The following is a 12465-nucleotide window of genomic DNA, read 5'->3' on the forward strand; positions in this document are numbered from 1 at the left end:
CAAGTGGCTGGGATTACAGGCGCCTGCCACCACGCTCAGCTAATTTTTGTATTTTTAGTAGAGACAGGGTTCACCATGTTAGCCAGGCTGGTCTCAAACTCCTGGCCTCAGGTGAACCACCCACCTCGGTCTGCCAAAGTGCTTGGATTACAGGCATGAGCCACCGCACCCAGCCTGTTGAACTAATTTCTGTACTGGTTTGAACATGGGCTTTGGGCTCAACCAGGCTAAATCCTGTTTAATCCTAATATTGTTCACTGCTAATCCTGAGAGCCTGTCTGACTCTCAGTTTCCTCATCTGTGAAATGGGAATAAGAGTCCCTACCTCATAGGATTGTTTTCATCGAGTTATTCCATGGACAGAACCTAGAATTGTGCTTAGCACATAATTAGCATTCAATACATGTTAGCTGCCATTGTTATGAACATCATCGTTACAGTCGCCTCATTTGTAATGCAATTCACCTGCCTGAAAAGAGCATCCTTGTTCCTCCACTTTCTGGCTGGATGACCTTGGGCAAGTTACTTAACCTCTGGGTCTCTGGGTCTCAGATTAACACCATCTGCGAAATGGTGACCAAAATCTCCAGGTACCTGTAGTTGTGAGGATACCACAAATCAATGTTTGTCAGTGCCTAGCAGGGCGCAGGGACTTGGTAAGTGGAAAGAAGGAACCAGGTCTGTCACTGTGCCTTGTGCTTAGGAGGTGCTCAGTGACTCTGGCTTGTTGTTTTTTGGTGGTGTTTTCCTGTTCGGGCATTCTTGTTGTGTCTTTTTGTTTTTGTTTTTTTATGTGTATACTTGCTCCGTTGGTTTGAGACTGGAACAAAAGTGTATTGAAGTCTTTCAGGATTTGCTTTTCATTCCTCTGCAACCTGAGCTTCGCAGAGAGCCCTTGAGTTCCCTAGGGTGGTGTCTCTCAACTAAATCTGGAGGATTCTGTTTCAAAAGAAGGTAGAACTGCAGTAACTGCTTAGACTTAATTGGCTTGATAACCAGAGGAGATTGCGATCCCCTGCACTGGTTTCAAATCACGTATCAGATGAGACAAAAAGGTCTGGTGTCCAGCTTCTTAGGAGGAGACCTTCAGAACACAGGTTATTGATGAGCAAGAAATAATGATAATCATACTTACATATAAGGGTTGTGGCTAACTGCTTATTAATGCTTTCAAATTCATGTTCTTTTCTGAGTTCCACTTCTACCACATGAATCCATCCTAGTAAATGAGGACACAGCCCAGCAAAGTTGAAGTTGATTCCCCAGTGCTGCACAGCTGAGGGGAGGGTATAACTCCCTGGCCTTATTTTGGGGCCCCAGGCTCAGTGCTTTCCCTAGCATATGATAGCCACCCCATTATTGGTTGTCAAGATGCAGTTTTAAATCTAGTCAAAGAGAAATACAGACCACTACATCCCTTCTGAGAGGTTTGTATCATCTGGGATAGACACTTCTACCTAAGCAGTGGTTTTTGACCCTGACTGCACTTTAGGATGACCTAGAGCAGTGCTGCTTAAACTTTAACTCAGGGAACTTGCTGAAATGCAGGTTCTAGGGTAGGGCCCGTGATTCTGCATTTCTTTTCTTTTTTAAAATAAAATTTAGGAGGTACCAAGTGCAGCTGTGTTACATGGGTAGATTGGGTAGTGGGGAAGTCTGGGCTTTTAATGTAACCATCCCCCGAATAATGTACATTGTATGCAGTAAGTAATTTCTCATCCCTCACCACCCCTACCCTTCAGAGCCTCCAATGTTATTATTCCACACTGTATGTCCATGTGTACACATTATTTAGCTCCCACTTATAAGCAAGGACATGCAGTATTTGACGTTGTTTCTGAGTTGTTTCACGTAATAGTCTCCAGTTTCATCCATGTTGCTGCAAAAGACATGATTTTATTTTTTATGGCTGAAGAGTATTCCATTTTGTGTGTGTGTGTGTGTGTGTGTGTGTGTGTGTATACATTTATGCAGTGTCCCAAGTCCTAGGTCTCCCTGAAGGCTTAGAAAGAAAAGGTGGGAGGTGCTGCTGGAAAGGCACTGGGGCCGGTGGGTGGAAGTTCCTCCATACCAAGCTAGGATTACTCTAACCTCAGTGTTCAGAACAGTGATGTTTTCTTTTGCCTCATTTATTATTTAAGTGGCATAAATACTATATAATCATCTAAGAAAATTAGAAAATATAGATACACAAAAAAGGAAAAAAGCTCATCACTAAGACATTTTGCCTCCTAAATATTTTTCCAAAGATAAAAAAAAAAGGAATCCTGCCACACAGTGTTCTAGCTCCTGCTTTTACTATGTAAATCTAAAGCTTGAACATTCCTACTCAAGAAATGTATCGGCCAGGTGCAGTGACTCACATTTATATCTCAGCACTTTGGGAGGCTGAGGCGGGAGGATTGCTTGAGCCCAGAAGTTTAGGACCAGCCTGGGTAATATAGGGAGACACCATATTTACAAAAAATCAAAAAATTTGCAGTGCATGGTGGCGTGTGCCTGTGGTCCCAGCTACTTGGCAAGTTGAGGTGGGATGATCTCTTGAGCCCAAGAGGTTGAGGCTGCAATGAACCGTGATTGCACCACTGCACTCCACCCTGGACAACAGAGTGAGACCCTGTCTCAAAAAAAGAAAAACATGTCATCACTTTCAATGACTATTTAAATGGACATATAATAATTTAACCCATTCCATTAACATTTGACATTTTACTATTGTAAGTAGTGAATTTTTTTTTTTTTTTTGAAATAGAGTCTCCCTTTGTCGCCCAGGATGGAGTACAGTTCACTGCAACTTCCGCCTCCCGGGTTCAAGCAATTCTCCTGCCTCTGCCTCCCAAGTAGCTGGGATTACAGGCGTGTGCCACCACACCTGGCTAATTTTTGTTCTTTTAGTAGAGATGGGGTTTCACCATGTAGTCCAGGCTAGTCTCGAACTCCTGACCTCAGGTGATTTGCCCCCAACTTGGCCTCCCAAAGTGCTAGGATTACAGGCATGAGTTACTGCGCCTGGCCAGTAGTGAACTATTTTAAATAATGTTATTGGTGAACACCCTTTCATGTATACATTTTGGCATACCTGACGTATTTTTCTTAACATGCCTAGAAGCAGAATTACAGAGTCAAAGAGTATGTACTTTTGGGAGACTTTTGGATACAGAGTGCCAGATAAACCCGCAGTAGTGTTCCAGTTTATAATCCCTATAGCCATGTGAAAATACCAAGACGGTGGCATTTTAATATCTAAAATAGACAGTGTCATCGGATACAGCCATTAGTTCTAAGTTGAAATTCTGAATTGCTTTTGGTTGCCAACTTCAGTATTATATTCAAAGATTCTAGCATATTATGAAAATATCCTTTGCTGTTTTTCATCTCTTGATCCTTCTAAGATAAATTGGTGCGTGATTTGTTGATAGTATCTTTGTGTGAGGATTGTTTTTCAAAAATTTAAGCTTGAGGTGTTTTGTTTTTTAACAACTTTTGGGTGGCTGTTTTTGCCAACAGTACAGGATTTGCCTTCTTTATATTTTGGTTAACTGGAATTCAGGAACAGAGGGGAATTAGAGGAAAAAAGAGGGCAGGGTTTATTTCTCTCACATGACACACTTGCATTCTAACCAATGACACATGAGGGTTGGCAAAAGCTTCCAATGAGGAAGGGCCAGAATCTTCAGATGCCTAGTCAGGTGGGGGAGGTCCTCTGACGCAGAGGAAATCAGATGCTGTACCCAGCCTGCAGTTGGTAGGCTTTCCATCACTACTCAGAGAGAAAGAAGAAAAATCTATTTGTTTTTGTATTCAAGCCAATCCATACTATGAAACCCTCCCCTTTGTACCAGCATAGAATGTCTCTAGAGAGATTTTCAAGGAACTGGTGATAGCAGTTGTCCATGGGGACCTGGAGTGGGAGGATTTGTTTTTCATGGCATACCCATTTGTACTGTTTGAATTATTTACTGTAGTTTGCTTTTTCAAAAAATGTTCACGCTAGTTGCTTTTAAAAAGGCTTACTCGCTTATGGTTATGCAGGATGTTAGCATTAGGGGAAACTGGGTGAAGAATGTATGGGAACCCTCTGTAGTGTCTGTGTAACTCTTCTGCAAATCTAAATTTACTTAAAAATAAAAAGTTCTTTAAAAAAAAAATGACAGAGGGAAAAAAATACTGTCTTCCTATCCTTCCTATCCAAATTGCCCCATGAGGCAATTTACCTACTAGTCTTGTCATTTCTTTTAAAGATTTTCCTGCTCTCCTGATTCATCTGGCCTCCTGATTGCCAAATACAATACACCTGTCTTAGCCATGGCACTGTGTTTATTGGAGTCAGGCTTTCCTAATGAACATCAGCTGGCAGATACTTGTAAACGTTCACAAATCGGAGGAAAAACTCCATGAAAATATTGCTTAAAAGACTTTGACCAAGCTATGTGTCTGCAAAAAGCGTACTGTATTCAGAACCTTTTACAAATTCAGAAACTTGTAAAGCCATTTTTCCCTCAACTTGTAGTCCAGGTAAAAGTACAGGTCAGTCTACATTTTTGGCAAGCCTCCTCAGTGATCCTGATTTCCTATAAAACTGAGTTTCACAGAGTCATCAGAGTGTGTGTGTGTGTGTGTGTGTGTGTGTGTGTGTGTGTGTGTGTGTGTGTGTTGGTTAGTTGGTTGCTTGGTTGGTTGGATGGGGTGTAACTTGGTGGATGGGAGGGCTGTGGAGACAGGTGATCAGGAGGCTGTGGCCAATGTCCAGGTGGGAGGAAATAAGCATCTGAAATGCAGCAGCAGTGAAAGGTTAGGGAGAGTAATCAGATACAGAAACTGACTTGAGTTGGTGATTTAGGCGTGTGGAAGACAAAAGTTCGTTGTTCAGACTGCGCAGAAAGAAGAGAATCCGGCAGCTCTTCTAGTTCCTTGCAGGGGTGAAGCACTATTATTAAGGGAAAGAGATGCAATGGACCTTTCTTGCCTTTGATTCCCAGGTGCCTATGCTGCATGCAGATATTTCCTGAGTCCCCATGCTGTGCCAGGCACTGTTCATGGTGCTGCTTTCCTAGAGATCACATTCAAGGGTAGGGGGACATGCAATACGCAAATAAACATATACATATAGTACGTGTCAATTAGATAAGTCCATGAGGAGAAATAGATAAGGGACTAGAGAAATGGGTAATGGGAGCCCTGAGGTTGATTTTTAGATAGAATGGTCAGTGCAGACTTCTCTGAGGAAGTGATATTTGAGAGACCTGAATGAAATAAGGAGATGTGCCATTGGGCGTGGTAGCTCACACTTGTAATCTCCGCACTTTGGGAGGCCGAGGTGGGCAGATCACCTGAGGTCAGGAGTTGAAGACCAGCCCGGGCAATGTGGTGAAACCCCGTCTGATCTAAAAATAGAAAAATTAGCCGGGTGAGGTGGTGGATGCCTGTAGTCCCAGCTACTCGGTAGGCTGAGGCAGGAGACTCACTTGAACTTAGGAGGCAGAGGTTGCAGTGACCTGAGATCATGCCATTTTACTCCAACCTGGGTAACTCCGTCTCAAAAAAAAAAAAAGAAGGAGAGAGATGTGCCATGCAGGTGCCTGTGGGAAGGGCATGCCAGCAGAAGGCACAGTAAAGACGAAGGCCCTGAGGGGTGCAGAAAGGTTTGTTGTCAGGACAACAAGGAGGCCCGTGTGGCTGAGCTGAGCGAGGAGGAGAGTGGGAGGTGAGAGAGGCCAGCACGGTTTTGGAGAAACTTGTAGGAACATCTCTTGGTAACATAGGAGCTTTTGACAGCGTGAACCAGTTGCTATACAGAGAAATGGGAATTAATTAAATGTCCTGGAGCTTTATTTCCTGCTAGCTATCCTGGGAGTTACACACTATAAATGGTTAAAAGAACATTGATCCAGAAGTGGGGAGACATGGCTCCTGTGTGATAGTCTTCCCTTTTGCCCAGATGTTAATTACTTTGTGGCTAACTCCTGGAAGTGCAGAATTGTTGTCCTGTGGCACTCTTGGGAGCATTTGGGAGAGAACGTTTACGAGGTCTTCAGGCTTCATGGGTCAGAGGGTGGCTACACTGGGTCAATTAAAGCAACATGAAGGTGGTATGACTTGATCTGCCTCAGAGGATCTTCTTCACTTCTTCTCCCCAATCCAACCCTGGCCTCTCTTCTGAGCAGGATTGGTTGCCGTGGTCTTTACTGCTTTTCTCCCTGATGTGTGAAACAAGCGCCTTCTATGTGCCTGGGGTCGCGCCTATCAACTTCCACCAGAACGATCCCGTAGAAATCAAGGTAAGTGTGTTCCTGGATTTTTGGAGCCTCTGTGCTAGGCAGTGTGTCTGGAGCACCATGGTGAGCTGTTCATGTCCATCCTTTGGTTGCAGAGAAGAAAGAATAGTGCCAGTTACCCCGGAACTCTGCCTCTCCCTCTCCCTGTGCCTCTGGTTCTCGGTCCCCTCTCTGTTTCTGATTCTTTCTGTGTCTCTGTCCCTGTGTATGCTTGTGTATATTTGCATCTCGGTCTCTTTCTCACTCTCACTTTTGCTTTCAAGTATTCTGTCTCTGTCATGTATGTGTCCATCTCTTTTTGTGCCTTTGTCTTACTCCACCTGCCTCTTCTGTAGCATCTCTGCCTCCCTTTCTCACCTGCTCCATCTTCTTCTCTGTTACCAGCTTTGTCAGCATAACTCCTAGTGTCTGCTCATATTGTTCATATATTGTGAGCATCTCTTTTCCTTGGCAGTCAGACTTGTAACTTGCAGGAACAGTCATTAAAATAACTTTTACTGAGGGTTATTTACATGCCAGGCATTGTGCATGGCTTAGCTCAGGATGCCCCCCAAGAACCTACTTGGGCCAATTCCATATGTTACATATGGAATTGTATGTACATATACAATATATGTACATATAAAAGATTTCCTATTCATTTTACAGATGGGGAAACCGAGGCCTGGGAAGGAAAATTAACATGTTCAAGGTCACATAGTGAGGAAGACATAGGGTTAGTTCAAACCCCATCTCTATTTAGAGGAGACGTGGTCTTTCTCTGTTGCCTAGGCTGGAGTGCAGTGGCATGAGCATAGCTCACTGCAGCTTTGACCTCCCAGGCTAAAGCGATCCTTCTGCCTCAACCTCCCAAGTAGCTGGGACTACAGGTGTGCACCACCATGCCTGGCTAATTTTTTTTTTTTTTTTTTTTTTTAAGTAGAGATGAGGTCTCACTATGTTGCACAGGCTGGTCTTGAACTCCTGGGCTCAAACAATTCTCATGCTTCAGCCTCCCAAAGTGCTGGGATTATCGGGCATGAGCCACCACACCCAGCCCAAGACCCCATCTCTTAACCACTGCAGTACCTTCTTCCCACTACCTCTGTCAAAAGCTCCCTCCAGAGCAGAGCAGTGGCCTGGAGGTACCAGAGCTGCTCTGGCTTCCAGTCCCACATAGCTAAGTATGTGAGGGTGGACGCCTTGGGTGGGAAGAGAGGGAGTGGGAGGCAACGTAAAGGTGGGACGCATCTCTCTGTAACGTGCATTCTTTTCTCATTGTCCTGAGTGAGAATGCTAAGAAACACAAAATTGTTAAAACAAGACTTTTTGGCCATTTTTCCTCAAGCAATTCATGAAATGTTTCATAGAGGTCCTTAATCCCTGCAGTTTCACACCCGGAAAGCTCTGGAACTCAGTTTTTCCAAGCTCATTGAAGGCAAGAACTGACCAGAACTGAACATGAAGCTGTTTATTGACTTTTTCTATTCCACTTAGTATGAATATCTTTGCATTTCTCTGCACAAATAGTTATCGAATTTGAGGTACTGTCCAGACCCAGCTTGGCTATGGTTTGTATACCACATTGCCTTCTAAAATCTGGAAATTTTCTTTTTCTTTTTCTTTTTCTTTTTTTTTTTTTTTGTGAGATGGAATCTTGCTCTGTCACCCAGGCTGGAGTGCAGTGGCATGATCTCGGCTTACTGCAACCTCTGCCTCCCAGGTTCAAGCAATTCTCCTGCCTTAGCCTCCTGAGTAGCTGGGATTATAGGTGCGCACCACCATGCCCAGCTGATTTTTGCATTTTTAGTAGAGACGGGGTTTCACCATGTTGGCCAGGCTGGTCTCAAACTCCTGACCTCAAGTGATCTGCCCACCTCACCCTCCCAAAATGCTGGGATTACAGGGAATCCAGAAAATTTCTAATCCCAAAAAAGAGTTGAGAAAAGATTGTAGACCTGTATTCCAAAAATCTTTTATACTTTTAGGTGGTGTGTGAGGAATGGTCAATAGTTCCTAAATAGTAAAGGTAGCTTTACTTACATTTGGATTAAAATTTTATTTTTTGTAACATTTCGATGGGTTCTATTTTGTCTGTGGTTTCCAGAGCTATATTCTGTGTGCTTGTAGCATTTCCTAAACATTCTTCTTCATTGTCTTAAACCTTATTTTTTTATGGCTTTACCATATTTAATTGAAAGAATATATCATAGTTTATTGATAAATTTCCCATTGCAGGAGCTTTGAGTTGAAGTTATTTTTCATTTTTCCTCTCTTCTCTCATTCAGCAAACATTTAATGAGTACCTACTTTGTGCCTAGCTCTAAAGCACTGGAGTTACAGAGGTGACCAAGGCACACGTGGTCCTTGTCCTTATAGAGCTTAAATCTTAGATGCTAATGGGAGAAACTGATTTTTTAAAAAACAGGGAAACTAATTAACATTTTATCAGATATGCTATGAAGTAAACAGTTGAAGACTGACAGTCCAGTGGATACTGGGGAGTTCCTTTAGATACCCTGGTGAGGGAAGGACACAGGCAAGGGGAGAGCTGAGACCCGAATATGAGGAGAAGCCAGGCGAGCACACAATAGGGCAGAAAGGAGCAGTAGGTCAAAGCCTGAGGCAGGAGAGAGCTTGACTGACTCGAGGAGCTGAAGGAAGAAGATCACTACGGTTATGAATAAGGAGTGAACTTCGTTGCTCCTAAAATGCTTTTTTTCCTTATTTGGAGTTATTTCCTTAGGAAAGATGCCCAAAAGTGAAATTGCTGTGTCAAGGGATAGTAGCATGTTCAAGACTCTCACAATGTATTGAATTTGGTTGTGATTCTCAACTAAATCTGTAGTGTAGTCTAAAATGAATGAAATGTGAAATAATTCAGAATTGTGGGCAGTACATTATATAGTGTACTGCTGTCATTTCTGCTAATTCGTTTGCCTATTAGTTAATATTACCAAGTGTACTAAAGATGTGTGGGTACCAGGGAGGATTATTGGTCATCTTGGTTTCTGCTGGATTCCCATCAGGCTGTGAAGCTCACCAGCTCTCGAACCCAGCTACCTTATGAATACTATTCACTGCCCTTCTGCCAGCCCAGCAAGATAACCTACAAGGCAGAGAATCTGGGTAAGTTCTTCTCCCACACTGCTGTCAACTTGTCCCCAGGGGGAACCCAGCATGATTTTTATAATGATAACAACAGTTAACTTTGCTGTATTCTAGACACTGGTCTACATTGTTTGCATACCTGTTAGCTTATTTAAACCTCATAACAGCCCCGGGGAGACAGTTGCTGTGTTTATTCTCATTTTGCAGGTTAAGTGACTTGTCTTTGTTTATACTGTGGGCAAAGGCATCCTCTGTTTTCTTCACAAAACAGCCAGAGTGATCTTTGTTTTGGATCCACAGTCAGTCTTCAGACTTGGAGCACTTGGCTTCTATTTACACCGCCTCTTCTTGATTTCTAGATAGCTCCTCTCTTGCGGCTTCATCACCTCCTCTGCTTTAAATGGAAAGAGAGAGCGAGTGCCTCTGCCCTGAATGCAAGCAGAGATGCCACCACAGTTCTTGCTGAGCTCTGCAGGACTCATGTCAAATAATGTGTGAGGCACCCAGTGCAGTGTCTGACACAAGTATTCCATAACTAGTAGCCATTTTATTCTAATTTAAATAATTCTCCATTTGACAGAATTTCAGGTGTAGAGGTGTCTATTCGTACACAGTTATTAGTGCCTCCTCTGTGACTGTGTTAGGTCCTGGAGATAAAAGCATGGAAAGGTGTCTCCCTGACCTCAGGGAACTTAAGAGACTTTCTTTTCTTACACCTTAGGAAGGAGAAAGGAGAGAACTGGTTCTTGAGCAAGCCCCTGAAAGGGCTGCCTTCTCCGTCAGGGCTACGCATGGCTCAGATGTTTCTGGAACCCCTAGCTGACAAATTTATCTACTGCCAGGTATTGGGGGTCCTGGACCAGTTGGAGGCAGGCCTTGGAGCCAGTTTAACCAAAATTGGGTAGGACCATCTCCCCCTAATACCAACTGTGCCGAAGTCTTGCCTTGTAGCGTTGAACAGAGGTTGGCCTCAGAGCCTGGGCTGGCCTCTACCAACTGTCTGCAGTGGTGCAGCTTGTGGCCCTGCCACTTACCATCTGTGGACCAGTGCCTGCCTGCCATTGCCCTCCTTTCCTCACCACACCATGCTATCCTCCAGCCACCTTGCCTCTCCCCGGGAAGCCTGACCCACTTGGTGCTCCAGGGTCCTGATATCAGGCCCCTCCACAAATGTACCTCCCTTCTCCTGGGAGCTGCTGTGGACCCTTTGGCAACCCAAGGCTCTATAGTTAGGCACTCTTAGTATGATCCTGGGTGACCTTAACCTCTCTGAACCCCTGCCAAATCTTCGTGAAGCTGGGGAAAGTTCCTGCCTCATAGAAATGGAGATTTCTGTATACAAATGTTATCCTGCCATATTGCATCTCATTCTGTCTTTGTAGTGCCTGCCTTCATGGCCTGAGGGCTCTTTGACTGGAGGGATTGTGTCTCACATTCCCCTCTCTTCTCAGCTTCTAGCCCAGTGCCTGACACATAGTAGGCATTCGATAATTGTTAGTGTTCTACCTGAGTGGAGCAAAACCATCCTTGATTGCATGACTGTTGGTTTGTAAGCCATTTACATCATCATCCTCATCATCATCATTAATACCTAGAGGGCTCATCCTATGAGCTGGGCACTGTTCTAAGCATTCCTGTGCCTTAACTTACTTAATTCTCACAACTCTAACTTAGTAATTCTCACAATAGGGTGTAGATTCTCTTACTCTCCTTATTATAAATAAGGGAAGTGAGGCACAAGGAGATGAAGTCACTCACCTAGTAAGTGACGGAACTCCAGGAACTCTGGCTCCAGAATCCATGCCCAAGCACCACACTGTACAGCAGCTTCTGTGACTCTGATAGTAACTCTGTAAGCTGAGTATTTCATAGTAGAGGGAACAGCAGCCTCAAGGGTTTGAAAGACTTAGTCAGGGTCACATGGCCAATAGGTGGAGAAATTGAGATTTTTAACTCAGGTTCTTTTACCCTAAAGCCAGAGTTCTTTCTGTTGTCACAGGCTGCCTTCTCCAGAAAGGCCCATAGGGCTGTCTGAGGGCTGTGCTAATGGTTGTCACATTGATGGAGATCCATGGCATGGTGTATGTATTGGAGCAGCTTTGGCAGGTGTTCCGGATAGAACCTTGGACTCTTTGGGAGGCTCCACATTCATGGCTTACTGCTCATTGTTAAAAGGAGTACTTCCATGTATAAAATGAGCCATTTCGCTCATGCCTGTAATCCCAGCACTTTGGGAGGCCAGAGTAGGCGGATCACCTGAGGTCAAGAGTTCAAGACCAGCCTGGCCAACATACTAAAATACAAAATTTAAAAAAATTTGTAAATTTGGAAATCTCTACTAAAAATACAAAAATTAGCCAGGCATGGTGGTGCACGCCTGTTATCCCAGCTACTTGGGAGGCTAAGGCAGGAGGATCGCTTCAACCCAGGAGGCAGAGGTTGCAGTGAGCTGAGATTGCGCCATTGCGCTCCAGCCTGAGCAACAGAGCAAGACTCTATCTCAAAAACAAAACAAAAAAAAGAAATAGAAATGAGCCATTTCCTGACCATTGTGTCCCCTTTCTTGGCTAAACTTAATTTTTAAATATCAAGAAGCGATTCCACTGTACTTGGTCTGCAGCCCTGTTCCTCTCTGTAACTCTTTCTCTCCTCAAGCAAGATCCTCATTGACAGGAGATGAAATGGGCAGTAGGAAATGGTATAGAGGAAAGAGGCCAGGGATTTAGCATTACCACCACCCCCTCATATCACCACGAGCAGGTCTCTGATCCTCAGCTTGTCATCTATAAAATGCCATTTCAGCAGTGGGCTCTGCAGATATCTTACTGTGTCCTCGCTCTTCACTGGCCAATCCATCCCTGGGTTTTGCAGGCTCACCTGCATTGCCAGCCTTCCAAAACAGGGTGGAGGGGTGAGGCCTTCATCCAGGCCCTTCCTCAATCTCTCCCTCTCCTGCGTGCCTCCTCCACACTCAAAGCATCGCTTGCCAGGGCCGCTACTTTGCACAGCAGAGTGCTGGTGCCTACAGCAGCGTAGCTCGCGGCCCTGCCATTTACCATCTGTGGGCCGATAACCCCCAACTTCCATCTGTGCCCTGACC

At 44.3% G+C, this 12465-nt stretch overlaps 1 protein-coding gene across 4 annotated transcripts in view; it reads left to right on the plus strand.

Annotated features, from left to right (window-relative positions):
* The window catches only part of TM9SF4 (transmembrane 9 superfamily member 4), a 54891-nt gene that overhangs the window by 15646 nt on the left and 26780 nt on the right, over positions 1–12465 (plus strand). For 3 of the 4 annotated variants that reach the window (XM_004061975.5, XM_055373290.2, XM_055373292.2), the window contains exons 2-3: positions 6165–6278; positions 9284–9383. In XM_004061975.5, the coding sequence (XP_004062023.2) occupies positions 6165–6278; positions 9284–9383 (214 nt within the window). Of the gene's footprint in view, positions 1–6164; positions 6279–9283; positions 9384–12465 lie in introns of those variants that run through there. The other variant, XM_004061976.5, reaches the window with a different exon arrangement.

This window comes from Gorilla gorilla, chromosome 21 (genome assembly GCF_029281585.2).
Source record: "Gorilla gorilla gorilla isolate KB3781 chromosome 21, NHGRI_mGorGor1-v2.1_pri, whole genome shotgun sequence".
NCBI classification, from domain to species: Eukaryota; Metazoa; Chordata; class Mammalia; order Primates; family Hominidae; genus Gorilla; species Gorilla gorilla.